Raw genomic sequence first — 16,959 nt, 5'->3', positions numbered from 1 at the left:
GTGCGTGCGTGCATTTGTGTTTTATGGTCCCAGGGGGTCAGAGGTGTTTATACGAGAGAGGTGACTCCCTTATTGCTTCCATAACCTGAGTAGATCATATGAAACCCTGTCATTTACAGTGAATGGGAGCATCTGGCGAGCCGTAAATGTAATGTAATGAAATGAAATGAAAGCTCATATGGCTAGTGTGCGCAGCTTCACATTCGACCCGCCGAGTGCCGGACCGTGTCAAATCACAGCCAGGCTGGAGGATAGAAACACAGACAGAGATGCCTCATTAAAGCATGCAGACTTTTAGTCTGGGGCTGTTCCTTCTGTGGTGTGGACCATTCTGCCTACGTTACAGCTATTTCAGATTACAGTGTGCTTCCAATTTTGTGGCAGCAGTTTGGAGACGACCCTTTCTTGTTTCGACGTGACAATGCCCCCTTGCACAGAGCCAAGGGAACGCTTCCGCCCCTCTAAAAACTCTGACAATTGCTTCCATTATCTCCAGACTCGACTACTGCAACAGCATTCTTCATTTCTTCATAGCATGTTGTCCAAAGTCCCTAACAGACTCCAGTACATCCAGAACTCTGCTGCTCGCCTGCTCACTCACTGAAGCGCCTCCACTGGCTTCCAGATTCAATTGAAACTCTTTTTCTCTCACAAAGCCCTGCTAAACCACCTTCCTCACCCACCTTGTCCACCGCCACACTCCATCTTGCAGCATCTATGACTCTGACGTCAACCTCATGTCCCCTCCGTGCAGGACCAGGCACTGGACCTGTGGGTGACGGGGCCTTCTCCGTAGCTGTCCCCTGTTTCTCTTCCCAAACACATCCATGGCTGTATCAAGCATGCTTTGTTCGGGAAGTCACTCAAAATTCGGCAAGTTTGACCTCGAAAAAAACAATGTATTGCATTGTACTTTTCTGCAAACCATAGGATGCGTTGAATGTTGATGTTTCTGAAGCAATAAATACATAATTCAATTTCATGAATACATCTCATTCAGCCTTGTATCACGCTTGCTGAAAGGCACAATACCACGTGGTTAACTATGTGAAACAAATGGTGAACAAAACTACAAAAAAATCATGGTTTGTGTTAAAATAATAATGTAACAACGTAAGGCATGAATACATAACAACCACCCTGTGCATAATAGCAAGCACACTTTGTGTAACAAGCATAAGTCAGTGTTTACTTTCGGTTTTACACAGCACACTGTCAGCTGTCTCCTGGGTGAAGGTCCTGTGTTTGTTTGACCTATCTGCCTACTCTCACTGGACCTTCTCACGTGTTATACGCATTATTATACAAGTATACTACATAACTTTCAACAACGGCCGCTCTATATAATACTTCACTTGCTCCGACCGAATACAGAAACCTTGCCATTCATCGCATCCATGGTTTGCCTTAACGTACAATGGCAACATGTTTTCCTGACGACTGCGCTGCCAAAAAGAGTGTAAGCTGTAAAGTGACCGAAGTTGTCGTCATACCTTTGGCCATGTACAGTTAGTTTGGTAGGGAGCCTCTTGGGAGTGGTGATGGGATTAAAATGATTGGGATATGATGATGATGATAACAACATGGTAAGAGAAAGAGAGAGAGAGAGAGACATCCTTCACCTCTGCCAGCTCCTTTGCATCAGAGATGAAGTGTGTTGATGGTTGCTGGGAGACGAAGGCGGGGGGGGGGGGGGCGTGCAGCGGGGACTAACTCCTTGTGATGACCAAGCAGCTTTCTGCCCCTTCATGTCATGAAGCCCTTTCAGTGTTTGCCTCTTCTCTGATTAGCATTCCCACGTCCCGGCTGACTCCCCCATAAATCCAATAGTGGTCGTGATTGTGAGTCATTGACTCGGTAAAGCTGCTGAACACGTTGTTATTGCTAACCCCACAAACACAGGGGAGGAGGAGGAGTAGGGGGGGGGGGGGGGGGGGCAGGGGGGGGGTGGAGAAGGATCAAAATAACTTAAGGGGTATCCAAGGGAGGAAACATAAAATTCTACTTGTTTGAGTGTGTGTAGCAGTGTGAATGCTCGTCTTATTGTAAATCGTTGATGTAACAGTATGACAGTATGTATCGGACAAGTAAATGTACATTACATTACATTACATTACAGTCATTTAGCAGACGCTTTTATCCAAAGCGACTTACAATAAGTGTATTCAACATCGGTTTTCGAGAGAACAACTAGTCACCAGAAGTAATAAGTGCATGTCCTTTCCTCAAACAAGCATCTAAGAGCATAAACCAGAGCCAACGTACAGTGCAGAAACAAACGAATGCAATAAGTGCCACAAACTAATATAAAAACAATAAGTGCAATAAGCTAGTATGAATACAATAGATACTAAGTAAGTGCTAAGCGGAAGGGTAGGCCTTCTTGAAGAGGTGAGTTTTCAGCCTGCGCCGAAAGATGGGCAGCGACTCTGCCGTCCTGACGTCAGTGGGGAGTTCATTCCACCACTGTGGGGCCAGGACAGAAAACAGCCGCGACCGGGTCGATCGGCCGCAGGGACCTCTGAGCGACGGGGCAACCAGTCGCCCCGAGCTAGCAGAGCGAAGTGGTCGGGCCGGGGCGTAGGGCTTGACCATGGCCTGGAGATAGGAAGGAGCTGTTCCTTTCACTGCCCTGTAGGCTAGCACCAGAGTCTTAAACTGGATGCGGGCTCTTACAGGTAGCCAGTGTAGAGAACGGAGAAGGCAAGTTGTGTGGGAGAACTTAGGGCGATTGAACACCAGGTGAGCTGCAGCTTTCTGGACAAGCTCCAGAGGTCTGATGGCCGACGCCGGGGCTCCGGCAAGTAGTGAGTTGCAGTAGTCCAGGCGGGAGATGACAAGAGCCTGGATTAGCACCTGCGCCGTCTCATCAGTGAGGAAGGGGCGAATCCTCCTGATGTTGTAGAGCAGGAATCTGCAGGAGCGTGTAACCGATGCAATGTTTGCTGAGAACGACAGTTGGTCATCCAGGGTCACACCCAGGTTTCTCGCAGTCCGAGTTGGCGTCACCACGGTATCATCAATGGTGATGGACAGGTCTCGGTGCGGGCAACCCTTCCCCGGGAGGAACAGTAGCTCGGTTTTGTCCAGGTTGAGCTTGAGGTGGTGTGTCGTCATCCACTTCGAGATGTCAGCCAAGCACGCAGCGATGCGTGCCTCCACTTGAGTGTCCCCGGGGGGAAATGACAAGACCAGCTGGGTGTCATCGGCATAACAATGGTAAGAGAAGTCATGCGAGCGAATAACAGAACCCAGAGATGTTGTGTAGAGCGAGAAGAGAAGGGGGCCCAGGACTGAGCCTTGTGGAACCCCCATAGTCAGCATGCGTGGTTCCGACACAGAGCCCCTCCATGACACCTGGTAGGATTGACCTGTCAGGTAGGATGCAAACAGGGAGAGTGCAGAGCCTGAAACGCCCATCCCCTCGAGGGTGGATAGGAGGATCTGGTGGTTAACAGTGTCAAACGCCGCAGACAGGTCCAGGAGAATCAGGACAGAGGAGAGAGAGTTAGATCTCGCTGCGTGAAGCGACTCCGTCACCGCAAGGAGGGCTGTCTCAGTCAAGTGACCCACTTTGAACCCGGACTGGTGAGGGTCCAAGAGGTTGTTTTGGTGGAGATAGGAGGATAGTAAAGACAGCACGTTCAAGTGTTTTGGAAAGAAAGGGTAGAAGAGACACCGGTCTGAAGTTCTTGACATGAAAGGGGTCAAGTGATGGTTTCTTCAGAAGGGGAGTGACTCTAGCAGTCTTGAAATCCGTGGGAAAGCATCCTGAAACAAGAGATGTGTTCATGAGGTGGGTGAGAAAAGGAAGGAGTTCAGTCGCAATAGACTGAAGAAGAGGGGAGGGGATCGGGTCAAGGGAGCACGTGTTGGGGCGGTTAGATGTAACAAGGTTGAGGACCTCGTTAGGGGAGAGGGGAGCAAGATAGGGTAAGATGGGGCATGGAGAGGGGAGGGAGAGCTGTGGGGCAAGAGCTGGAGATGGTAGAGAGGGAGAGGGTGGACAGGGAGAGAGTGGACAGGGGGGCTGAGAGAAGGAGGATCTGATATCGTTTACCTTCTTGTCAAAGAAGTTGGCGAAATCGTCAGGGAGAAGGGAGGAAGTAGGAGGAGGGGGTGGGGGTTGGAGGAGTGAAGAGAAAGTTTCGAAGAGTTTTTTAGGATTGGAAGCAGAGGTTAGGATTTTGGAGCGAAAGAAAGCAGCTTTAGCAGTAGATAGAGTGGTGGAAAAAGTGGAAAGAAGAGCTTGGAAGTTAAGAAGGTCCCCCGGGAGTTTGCCTTTTCTCCATTTACGCTCAGCCTCTCTTAGGCTCCGTCTGTCATTACGCACTGAGTCCGACAGCCATGGGGCAGGTGGGGTTGGCCGTGCAGGCCTGGAGGTGAAGGGACAGAGGTTGTCCAAAGAAGAGGAAAGGGTGGAGAGGAGAAGATCAGTAGCAATATCAGGGGATAGGAGAGAGAAGGCTTCAGGGTCAGGGAGAGCAGAGGTAACATAAGATGAAAGATCAGCCGGGGAGAGGGAGCGGAGATGACTACGGGTAGTCATCTCCGCTCCCTCGTGAAGACGGAGACAGCTTTCTTGATGAACACAGAGCTTGTATGAGGAGAAAATTGTGCGATGTCACTCTATGCCCCGCGGATTTGAGTGCATGTCCTCCAAATGCTCCTCATCCGTGATCTTTATTCAATGTGAATGTTAATCTCCTTGTATTGTTGTTCTCTGCCCACAGGAACTCCACGTACTGCATGAAGGTGTCCATGTCTCTGACGGTGGCGGAGAACGACACAAACATGTGCTTCAACTCCAACATGAGACGAACTGAGAAGGCTGAGCTCAGCAAGAGCAAAGATATCCTCTGTCCTGACATAGATGACTATGTTGAAGCTGGCAAAGAGCCGGACATCACCTGGTTCAAGGTGGGCTTAGCACTCTGACGAGTTTGTGGTTGTACTGATCTCTACTGCCGCGTGGTTTGCGTGTCGTTGCAATACTTGCCTCAAGGAACATTTATGTCTTTTTCTGTGTGTGTGTGTGTGTCTTCAATACTGTTATTTGTTGTCTGCTAGGGAAAAGTAATATGGCGATCATCTGTCTCTGTGATCATACAACCGAAAAATATTCTTGAACGGTTCATTGGTTTGTTTTCATCTAATTTCTTGGCTGTTTATGTTTAAAAGCCTTGTTGGAAACGTGATTCCAGATCACTTAGGCAGATTATGTATGCATGCAAATGATCGCGATGAAATACACAAGAGAGCCGTCCTAAAGAGAATGAGGCCTGGGCAGAGGGCAGCCACGGAGACGGCTTTCTTGATGAACACAGAGCTTGTATGAGGAGAAAATTGTGCGATGTCACTCTATGCCCCGCGGATTTGAGTGCATGTCCTCCAAATGCTCCTCATCCGTGATCTTTATTCAGCACGCACCTTCACTCGTCTCTCACCTGGGTCCTTGCTTTTTTCCAGGTCAGGCATGGCCTGCGGACAACAAAGTGCATCCCGGTGAAGGGCTCAAGCCAGACTAATCACAGGCAGATCCGCAGTAGATTAGCAGGCCGGGCTCGACCTCTAGGTTTCCCCAGAATTCAATTACGGTCCTGGGTAATGACTGGGAGTGCTGAAACCCAGAGTTATTTGGACCACTGCAGAGCCACAGTGATTGAATTCGAAGGTTGCCGGGAGCAATGGTGGAATAGAATCCGCCGAGCCACCGTCGTCACCGCCAGAGCACCGAGGGGCTGCAGAGAGGGCCGTGTCGTGGAGACACTCATTGTGCCTGCACACACATATAATCACGCATGCTCACAGACACAGAACAAACACACTTATTTTGCCAGCAGAGACCCCGTGTAAATACCATTCTCTGTCCTCTGTGGCTCTACCATAGTATTGAATGGAGAATATTTAGTTCAGTTGCAATAAATCCTGATCAGATAAAGAGGATAATGGCTTAGCTTTGTCGTTTCATGTAATTCATGTAATGTAATGTAAATGTTTCACTGTACAGAGTTTTTATGCAACCCCACCACTTCATCCACCTAACGCTCAGTGATGCTCAGAAGCTTTTGTGTCCAGCTCAGACCACTTGAAATGGATCTGATTCATTATGAAGCAGAGGGAAGGTCTTGAATTTCATAATGTCAGCCTTGGCCAGAATATTTTATCCCGACCATGTGCAGCACACACTACCTTCCCATCTGTCTCTCATTTTGTGTTCCACTTCTCCAGTGATTTGTCAAAAGTAAGCTCTATGTAGAAGCTTAAAATTTGACCTACCTGTCCTTTTCTAATGTACAGGAGTGCCATCCAAAGCAGTGGCGTGCCAGTATCATCCAGAAGAGGGACATCCTGTCTATCCAGGAGGTAAAGGAAGATGACATTGGGAATTACACCTGTGAAGTCCAGTTTGGTGGCTTTGTGGTGAGGAGGACGACTGAACTCACAGTCACTGGTAAGTCGTTAAGAAAAGCATAAGACGTAACGATGACGGTGTGTTTTTGTATGTGTGGAGGGGCTATTTTACAAACTCTACTGTTAATGTTGGAACAATCAATAGAGTAGCAGTCACAGGTGCTGGAAGAAAAGGAATGGATGGTAACAAATATACACACACACACAGACACGCCACTGAGAACTGCAGCGATGCCCTGCTGCTGTGTTAATTGCTGGGGGAGGTTGAATGCTGTGGCCTGGCCTGTATCCCTTCTTCTAACTCAGCACTTACCAGCCGACCAAGCAGTGTTGAAATATTTAAGGCTATAGGCGAAACCCCTTCACACAGAGAGCTAAAGAGCCAGGACCAAGGTCAGGAGATTTACAGCACTCTTTCTCAGCTCTCCCTGTTTCTATCCATATCTCTCTCTCTCTCTCTCTCTCTCTCTCTCTCTCTCTCTCTCTCTCTTTGCCTCGCACAGCTGCGAGGTGAGCGCACGACAAATAAAAGCATTCATTCCTCCTCTCTCGGTGGGAGTGTACTCGAGGGTGCCAGGTCAACCACTCTGATTAGGGTTGATGAAAAGGTCAAATCCGGTTCGCTCTGTTTCTTTCCCTTTCCTTTTCTTTCTCTCAAACCGCCCGTTGTATTCCAGTGCGTACGTTCGATGCTACCTATTATTCTGTGCCCAGTAGGGTCACAGCATCCAAATCAAAGCTTAAAATTGTTGCCGTGCTCAGTGATGCTGTAGCAAATCAAATGAGCTTTGCTTGACCTCCAATTTGTCATAATTACATGGAAATCAACAATATGAGAAATAAGGTTATAATAGTCTATATTTACATAAAAACTAATACGTTCCCCCATCGCATCAGTTTGTTGCTGCTTAGGATGGTGTGTGTTGTGATGTATATAATTAAAATGAATGGATTAAAAGCCCTGGTTGCTTAGTCACTCTGCCTTGTTGGGTGTGTGGCTATGTGTATGCTTTTATATCTATAACAAAACAATTTTTCCCGAGCTGCTAAAATGTTTGTTTTTGTTTTAAAATAGGTAATATAGTAAATTGTGTATGTGTGTGTGTGTGTGTGTGTGTGTGTGTGTGTGTGTGTGTGTGTGTTAGTCCACACAGAAGTGGGGTTAGCATTTGATGAGTATCTTGTGTGGTGTTGAGCTGCAGCCTCTTCATTGGCTGCTCACGTGATTGATTGGGCCAGCATTTTACCCCCTGTGGGGGGCTTCAGTAAAAATGAGGCTGATATGAGGAGGGAGATGCACTAGATTTGATTTTATCACCATCACTGTGGAGTACTCCAAGCGCTCAGTGCGTCCACCATTCCCTGCAAAGTACCTAAATTAAAAATTCCTGAGGACATGCATGGGCAACATCAGGTGAGGCAAGGCAGGTTTATTTATATAGTTCATTTCATACTCAGAGGCAGCTGAAGGTGCTTTACATAAAGACGTTTTAAAGAAAGACACAGGTAAGAGAGATAGCAGTGCATAAAACTCCTTTTTACGTAGCCTATTTTAAAAAGACACCAATGGTAAGAATAGAGAAGAGTATAAAATAGGAAAATACAAAAAAAAAGATTTTAATTTATTAATAATGAATTCAATTTTATTTGTATAGCCCAATATCACAAATTACAAATTTTTCTCAGAAGGCTTTGCAATCTGTACAGCATACGACATCCTCTGTCCTTGGACCCTCGCATCGGAAAAGGAAAAACTCTTAAAAACAGCACCAACTGTAAGGTGCAAATCTTGCAAATAAAGGCAAGAGAACAGACAAATGTGGAAATTTGGAAATGATTTGGTCTGTAAAGCAGGAAAAGGGAACAAAATTGCAAGTAATGTCTATCAGGCTGTAAAAATGCTGTCATCATCCGGGCACTTTAATCATTTGGCACATTCGTTTTGCCGGATTTTAACTTAGAACAGCAAAAGTACCAATATGAACTAAATTAAATTAACCTACGTGCAACTGTTCCGGTTAATCCTGACCAGAAATGTGAATGGGGAGAGTGTGCGAACCATCCTGTTTTGTGATATCTTGCACTGTATTTTATTGATTCTACTCTTATCGATACTCATCGGTTTGTTTTTTATCGACATTCTTAACGATTACTAAATAATGTATTCGTTTCTCATTTATTTATTTTATAGAATTTGTTTATATTTAATACATAGCCAAATATTGTTTCTAGAGCAGCAAACAGTGGTTTTTACAACAGCAAAGTGACTGTAAACTCAATAATATCTCACTGGAAACAAACCTGAGATGTGTTGTGAAACGTTGTAATGTGTGTGCCTGTGCATGGCAGTTTATCATCCTTCAAATTGCAATCCTGCTAATAATCCCCATTTTTACTAAATGTATCAGTAATGTGATTACGTCTTTATTTTGAGTGTAACTGTAACAGAACAGCTTTTAATTTGTATCCTAATGTTCCATGTGTTACGTTACTCTCCAAGCGGCCTGGAGGGTTCACAGTGAAGAAGTAAGCCATTAAATGATTTATCCACAGTAACTTAAAGTATATTCCATAAGTAACTGGTAGCCAGTGCAGAGACCTGAGCATTGCTGTAATGTGTTTTTCTTAGTCTTTCTGAGAACACTAGCAGCGGCACTCTGAACGATCTGAAAAGACCATTATAGCAGTCTAACCTACTTGAGATGAAGGCGTGAATTAGTTTTTCTAGATCCTGTTCAGATACGTAACCTTGAATTCTCGCTGTATTTTTCGGGTCATAATAGACTGACTTTGTTATTGACTTGTATGGCTGTTAGAATTGAGATATGGATCGATAATAATGCCAAGTTCTCTGACTTACTTTTTTTAAAGTATATTCAGTGTGAGAAGCCACCAGCAGTAGGTCCATTAGGTTCTTATTTAGTTTTGGGTCCGGTACCACAGTTTAAAGGGTCAACTCGCCCAATTCACAGAGAGAGAAAAACACAATTCCCTCCCTATCTGTTTGTCTTGTTTTGCTTTATCGATGTTTTGAGATATATATGCAGATATACGTCTGGCATATTACCTTTCTTATTGTGAAATCATTTTATTGTATTTAATGTGGGTGATTGTGTGCTGTACAGTTTGCATGTCTGGCCTATGATTCTCATGGTTGCTATATGCTCTGTGTATACTTTGGCTTCATCCTCTTGTATTTGTTAGCCTGTCAGCACGACCTCAGTGTTCTATAATGACGGTGGTCATAAAAACGTTATTGGGTTATAAATATACACAGTTCACATTAATGATACGGGAGAAGGAGAGAGCGGAAAGAGGGAGAAAAAGATACATAGAGAGGTGAAGAGAATGAAACCGGTAAAGGGAGAGACATATGAGCCGTGCATGTTGCCTGCAAGCAATGGGAGGTGAATATCTAATAAACCTGGCTAAATAATAGAAGCCAGAATGATAGAAAATATGTAACTTGCAACAACAAGCTTTTGGAGTTAAATCAGACCTGTGAACAAGTGTGAGTCAGAGATAGAGAGAGAAAAAAACCTATTTCCCATTGTTCTGTATTCTCACTGTTCTTATTAAACCAACCATAGTTTCTGTAATGCCTTTGCGCAATGCTTGCATGCACACATATGCAGCATGTGCTTGCACACCCATATATATATATAAAGCCACACAGAAACACCCACACACTGTCTGAGGTATACCTTGACACATGTTTGCCATAATAAAACGTCAATAAGGCATCAACATTGAAAAAGTCATTTTATTTGACACCCACGGTGCCATGCTCCACAGCTTTAATGCAGCAGGTTGATGTGGGGTTCCCACAGTTGTTTCTCATGTACTGAGTTGTTTCTCAGTACATGAAATAATTCACAAGAAGCATATTTCCCAAACGAAGACAATGCTTCCATGTGAATTGAGTCACACATTGAGTGAGTGTGACTGACCCTGGATCAAATATTTATTAGCAAGCATGCTACCAGCAGAACAGCCTCAATGGCTATGTAGAGAAAACAACGTTTCTGTTTACAGCAGCACCATCGCTGCCTGTCTTAGTCACCAATTCTGCTTCATCGACTGTGCTGCTCCTGCCGTAAAAAAGATAATATGGCTTGCTCTTTACATTTTCAAAGCATTTGCCTTATAGCCATACCGCTCTTTAAAGCAGTGGCATCCTGGTAGAATTAGATTAACTCACTCTGACCGTGGGCTCATTTATTTTAATAAACCTACACCATCATCCCCTCAAGTGGGCGTGAGATTATCCACATTTTATCACATCCTGTTAAGACCGGCATGGCCTGGACGGCAAGCATAAAAGGCCAAACCATGCCTGAGCTCCGAGTGCTAATGTTGTAGTTTATTTGATAGGTCAAGAGAATAAAGGAGGTCATTAACTTTAACTGATCTTTGATATAACACAATACACAATGGCCTTTGCTTTGACCCTGCCGAGCTGCAAATTATGTGCGCGTGTGTGTGTCTACTGTTGTGAATCTGCTGCAGTATGTGACAGACTCTATTAGAAGCAGGAGAGGAGCTTCCATATAAACTGAGGTCAGTCTTGTAATGGAGGTTAATCATGGGCATAAATATACGCTCACCCACATCAGGCTGATCCAGGAGCCCCATAATCAAGCCCTTTGACGCTCCCCAGGTTAATTGAAATGTAAAAGAAACAGCGACCCCCCTTGCCTCATTTTATGTTCCCTCCAATTTATGTCAGGGCGAATATAAATGTTCGTTTCTAATTCTCAACATGTGGACACGGCAGAGGTGCCAACTGTGCAGCGTCGGGGGTGTATGTCGAGACAGAAAACACCATTATCAACAGATGGAAAGATTTTGTTTTCTCTTTCCCCTCCACAGACCTTCACCTCAACCCCCCCCCCCCCCCCCCCAATCTGTAAAGAGAGTGCATTTCTGTGTACTCTTATAATTGATTCATAGCTGCAGCATGTTTGCTATTTCCCCAGTTCCTCTGTGGAATACAGAGCGCGGTCATATTAGTCTACTCTTGTGTTTACCCCTTTCTATTATCCGAGACACGAGAAGCAACGCCTCGACTGAAACCACCCGGCTATGATTAATTGATACATGCGCGGACAGTATGAGCCACTCCGATGTGCTGCATGCCAGCTCGTGTTTACGTACGCATATTCCCACGAGTGTCTGGCGCGATACCTGTCTGTTTTTTTAGCAGTACATCTGAATCATTTCTATTCAATTTGTATGGTTCTCCCAGGCCTCATTCCAGCTCTGTGATGGTAACGCTACAATAGTATAACACCAGATAAAAGCCCTGTTCAGCTGATGTATGCGGCTCCCTCTGCGTTCTGTACGAAGCAAAACATTATACAGAGAGAGCGGAAAAGGATAAAGAGAACAAGGGAGTGAAAGTGGCCGATAAGGGCAAAGGAGAGAGGGGAGAATAGATAGAAAGAATGAAAAAAAGATAAGAGAGGTTGCTGCTCCTGTATGTTACTGTATCTGTATTCCTTGCTGGTGTTTCCCAGCAGAAACAGTGTGTCCAGGACTATAAACAGACTATTATCCCAGTGTTTATCACAGCGCGCATTACCGTTTGCCTCTGTCGGACTTACTGTAATGGAGTCGTTTGGTTTGATCGATGCCTCGGGCGCCGGGGCTTCTATCTGCCGCTCCCATTATACCTGTCTGCTGCCCCCTCACTGTAGAGATGTCTGTGTGCACATTCGGAATAGCCTGCAGAGCATGGTGATTGAGGTTACGACCAATGTAAATGTACCATTTGGCACAGTGAATGGAGGTTGCGGAGGGCAAGAGGAGATTCGAGGGGAGGAGAGAACATACGCCGCGTCGTGTAGTATATCCGCGGTGCGAGGGGCGCTGCTGGGGGGAACACGCTTTATGTACAGTGAGTAAATGTTTATACGTGTGGAAATAAAATATGTGACCGTCGTGGGTGTTTTCTTTAGCATGTGGCGTTGCTGCTCACTGTATCTGAATGTACTCTGGCTGGATTTCACATCTTCAGCAAGCAACCGTTGCGTTTAAGAATCATCCATTTAAGGTTCACAGTAACGTGATTGCCCTTGCCTCTCTGGGCTACATCTCACATTTGAGATAGGACAACGTGCTAACTGTACGTGCACGTGTGTGTGTGTGTGTGTGTGTGTGTTGGAGAAAGTGTGCATAATGAGGAGCTGAGGTGTGGGGAGGTGATCCAGGACATGGTCTCATCGCAGTAAAAGGGTCTTTGCAGTTCTAGTGCTATAGGGTCACCTTCAGATACTTCACAACACTTCACAACCATATAAAATGTTACTGCCTGTATGTGCGCGCACGTGCATGAGCGGGACTTCATGCGTGTCTCTGCGATATATTTATTTATTTTAGCGATAGCGTGTCTTTTAATCTCAGCACAGCGGATGCCGGCTCCAGCGGGAGAGGACGGAGGCGGAAGCAGTCAGCAGAGACACAAGCGAAGACGACTGTGGCATCCACGCCACCTCTCTTCTCCTCCCCCACCCATCAGGCCGAAGGTGGATAGATGGATTAGCGCCGATAATATCCCGGAGAGCGTGGGAGAAGAGGGACGAGTGGGGCAAGATAACAGTTGCGGGTTGACAAAATGAGATGGGTTTGCTCTTGACCATATGCTCCAGTCTTGCGTGAATGCATGGCGCCTGTGCGCGGGGGCCCGTCGTGGTCACGCTACCCACTCAGCCTCGGGCTACATGTCCTTGGGGAGAAGATGATAAAAATCACACCTGAGATAAGTGTTACCCCGGCAGTTGACTTTTCTTGACTCCACCGACACACGTGTATGCACCTGTGTATTCACACACGCACATGTGTACATCAATCACACACTGTGAAAGCACTTTCATACTTGTTAGATGTGTGGTATAACATACAGTCTGGCATGCCTTTGCAACAGCTGGAGCTTGTGTAAGTCCACAGGCCTTGTGGCTTTATTGAGCTGCTAAGATGCTCTTGAAATGAGTATAACCAGTGTAGGGTGGAGCGGAATGGCTCATTAGTTTAAGGTCAACTATCACTATCAATTACTAATCTCTCTGTCCCCCCCCCTCTCTCTCTCTCTCTGTCTCTCTCTCCATCTTCCTCACCCCTAACCTCTCCACCCCCCTCTTCTCTCGAGTGTTCTCCAACTCACTTCATCACTATTCACCAGCTGTCTTATATTCTGAGGCATTGTTTTAATTCAATTATAATTGACATCAATCTGAGTGTGACAAATTAAATTTACAACCCGCACAATTAATCTTGCCTGACCTACCCCACTCCACCCACGTACACCCCACCCACCCCCACCCACCACCCCAATCTCTGGTTGTTATCATTATCTAAGCATGCAGGGCTGGTACCAGAGCAGGAGTGGTGACATTACAATTATAACTCTGTCCTTTTCAGTCAAACCCAACCCCTAACCCAAAAGTGTTTTGGCAATGCACATCTGGAAGAAAAAACAACATACTTTTATGCTTATCTATCTGAAGCCGCAGGGGAATTTCAGTCTCATCCTTAAAAAAGCTGCTACTGTACAATAAACAGTTGGGATGAGATATTTAGTGGCTAAATAAGTGTGTGGTGCTATGTGGATGACACGCAACTCTACACTTCACTATTCCCTGATAACAGGAGCACCTTAGACTGCTTAGAGGATATCAATCTCTGTACGGCACAAAACATCCTTCAGTCCCTTGCTGCCACTGACAAAGTCAAAAGCCTGAAAGTTATTATTGATGCAGACCTGTATTTGTATCCACACATCAGCATAGCTTTAAAATCAAAGTAATATTTCAAAAAACCTGATGCTTTGTCTTCCAGTCCGATTAATGAATGTCCTCTTTCAGTCAAAGACATTCAACGGTTTCACCTCATTGGTGTCTTGAAGACAACCCCAAATATTCAATCGTATCACTCCAGTTTTTAAACATTTCCAACGACTACCTGGTTCATAAAGCTCTTAAAGGACTAGTTCAGCATTTTGGGAAATACACTTTTTTTGCTTGCTTGACAAGATGAGAAGCCTCAAAAGATAACCCCCCCGGGTAATGGCCGCTCACATATCCACAAATGCTTGCCTTCACTTTTGTTTCTGTAGAGACGAAACAAACAAGACTTCCCGTAACAGTCTAAGTGGCTAGCTGTTTCCAGTCTTTGTGCTAAGCTAAGCTGACTGTCTCCTAACTTCAGCTTCATAATTCACACATAGATATGAGAATACACTCATTTCCTAAAGTGTTGAAAGATGTGTCCCCAGATTATACAGTAAAACTGTCATGCTTCTATTTTAACAACACATCAGATTTTACAGGTGATTTTACAAGGAAATAGCACCTTGAATTCCTTTTGTAAGACAATTTAATTTGAATTTAAATGATGAAATATGTATTCGTGAGATCTGCATTAAAATGACCCCCCAATATTTCTTAATTTAGTCTAAATATGAACCTAAGTACTTTTATTAAAGCATTCCAAAATGCACAAGTTTCCGTATTTTACAAAAGATTTTTACAAAAATAGTTTTTTGGGTAGATCTTTAACCAAAAACAAAATAATTATGGTGAGAGCAAGCGAACGGATAATTAAATACCAGAATCTGAGCCTCTCTGCATCTTCCATGAGCATCAAAGCCTTTTGCTGCTTAAAATGTATGGAACTCTCCGGGAATCTATCAAATATTGCTCGGCTCTTTTTTTTTTTAAGTTGCCTTGACAAACATTGTCATGAGTGCTGCCCTCATAAGCCTGCCGAAACACTGCAGGTGTAAGCCCGCCGCTGGCTGGTGCAGCAGTGCATCCACCGTGGTGAACGGAAAAACAAAGCTTTGTTGTCATCTACTCTCCTCCTGACGTAAATCACCCATGTTAGTGCAGCCTTTTGCTTCTCATCCCATGTCTCTGATGATGACCAATTTCTCTCTCTCTCTCTCTCTCTCTCTCTCTCTCTCTCTCTCTCTCTCTCCATGAATAACTGTACAACTGTGTACCTCTAAGCTAGGTTATAGCTGTTCTTATACAGTCTCATTAAGCACAGCAGTAGCTCCAGTTGCACTAATGCCCTCCTCAGTGTGTGGTTTAATATGAACTACAAGCGGGGATGTTTTGTGGGTGAGCTCGTTGCTTACATTATACTGCAACACCTTGCACTTATATTAGTGCTTTTCCCTCCTCGTTCTCTGTCGGTCTTTCCCTCTTTTATGTGTTGTAATGAAGTTCCAATATGTTGGCCATGTTGACCCTGATCACGTTATGGCTTTTGTTTTTCTGATCTTCCTCCAATCCTTGTTTTCCTTGCCAGCAGTCCAGTGGTAATTGGCCCCTCACATCCTCTCCTCTTCTCTCCTCTTCTCTCCTCTCCTCTCCTCTCCTCTCCTCTCCTCTCCTCTCCTCCAACAGGCAGCGACCACCTAACTTTGGGTCGGTAGTTGCCGTCTCAATAGTACAAAATTTGCTCTGTTATAATCAGAACAGTGCCATCTGCAGTACGGTTTTCATTACATGATAGAAAAAGGCTGAAGGTCAATTAGGGTGCCCTAAATAACCCTCTCATTATGCAGTGTCCTGAAGAAAAGAGCACTCTAGAAAACCCTCCGTCCAATTAAAAGATAAGAAGGTGACCATTAACAACTACAGGGGACGGGGATGGGGAATAGACAGATTGTCACACACAGAGCGACAATGGACACTGTATTCGGCAAGCACTCAAGAGTCCAAATTAATAAAGGGTTGCAATAAGTAATTCGTGCGCATATTTGCATACACCATTCTTTTTTTTTTTTTAGAAAGGAGGTGAAGATAGTGTTTTCCTGCAGCAGCATAGTATAAACCAAACTAAACTAAAGCTAATCTGTCTCTTACGCGCACCTTTTCCTGCATGTCTCTGTTTCCCTGTATACCCTTCTAACTAAGTTATGGCACTTCATAAGGTTGACGCAACCCTCACGCTGTCCTTGTCACTCAGTACTTTAAATCATATATATAGTGTGTACTCAAAGCCTCTCAGCCTCGGGGTGGAGACACAGAGAGATCTCTGTAAGACTGCCTGAGGTAGAAGAGCCCTCCCACTAACATTAGCGTGTTCCCATGTGTGTGCGCATGAGCACGGCTGTCCTGCAAATGCCTGTCCGTGTGCACACATTTATTAATAGAAATGTATTCCTTCCCACTCTCTTGAGGTATTGTCTATATCCTTCTACCTCATAGGTATTTTGAACCCAACAGCATTCTCTTGGAGAGTGCCGGTTGTGTCCAAATTTTTTTTTTCTTCAGGTCTTTCCAGTGAGTCCGTTACTAAACGCCTTAACTGTCATTAGCATTTTGTGTTGCCACCACTTTCCCGGGTACACAATGGAAATGATGTCTTTGCAGTAGTGTTGCTGCTGCTGTTGCTCCTCCTCTCTCCTCCTCTGGCATCCCTGCAGTTTAGAGACGCTGTCCAGGAAGCCGGTGTCAGCATCTACAGTTTGCTTTCTGTGTGTGTGTGTGTGTGTGTGTGTGTGTGTGTGTGTGTGTGTGTGTGTGTGTGTGTGTG

At 45.0% G+C, this 16,959-nt stretch overlaps 1 protein-coding gene across 2 annotated transcripts in view; it reads left to right on the top strand.

Moving 5' to 3' along the window:
• The window catches only part of il1rapl1a (interleukin 1 receptor accessory protein-like 1a), a 150,697-nt gene that overhangs the window by 66,936 nt on the left and 66,802 nt on the right, over positions 1 to 16,959 (top strand). For both annotated transcript variants that reach the window (XM_031869395.1, XM_031869396.1), the window contains exons 4-5: positions 4,734 to 4,920; positions 6,301 to 6,454. In XM_031869395.1, the coding sequence (XP_031725255.1) occupies positions 4,734 to 4,920; positions 6,301 to 6,454 (341 nt within the window). The remainder of the gene's footprint in view (positions 1 to 4,733; positions 4,921 to 6,300; positions 6,455 to 16,959) is intronic.

The sequence above is a fragment of the Anarrhichthys ocellatus genome, unplaced genomic scaffold (assembly GCF_004355925.1).
Source record: "Anarrhichthys ocellatus isolate YVR2014 unplaced genomic scaffold, GSC_Weel_1.0 scaffold47, whole genome shotgun sequence".
Lineage (NCBI taxonomy): Eukaryota > Metazoa > Chordata > Actinopteri > Perciformes > Anarhichadidae > Anarrhichthys > Anarrhichthys ocellatus.
This window is presented reverse-complemented; position numbering and strand designations above follow the sequence as displayed.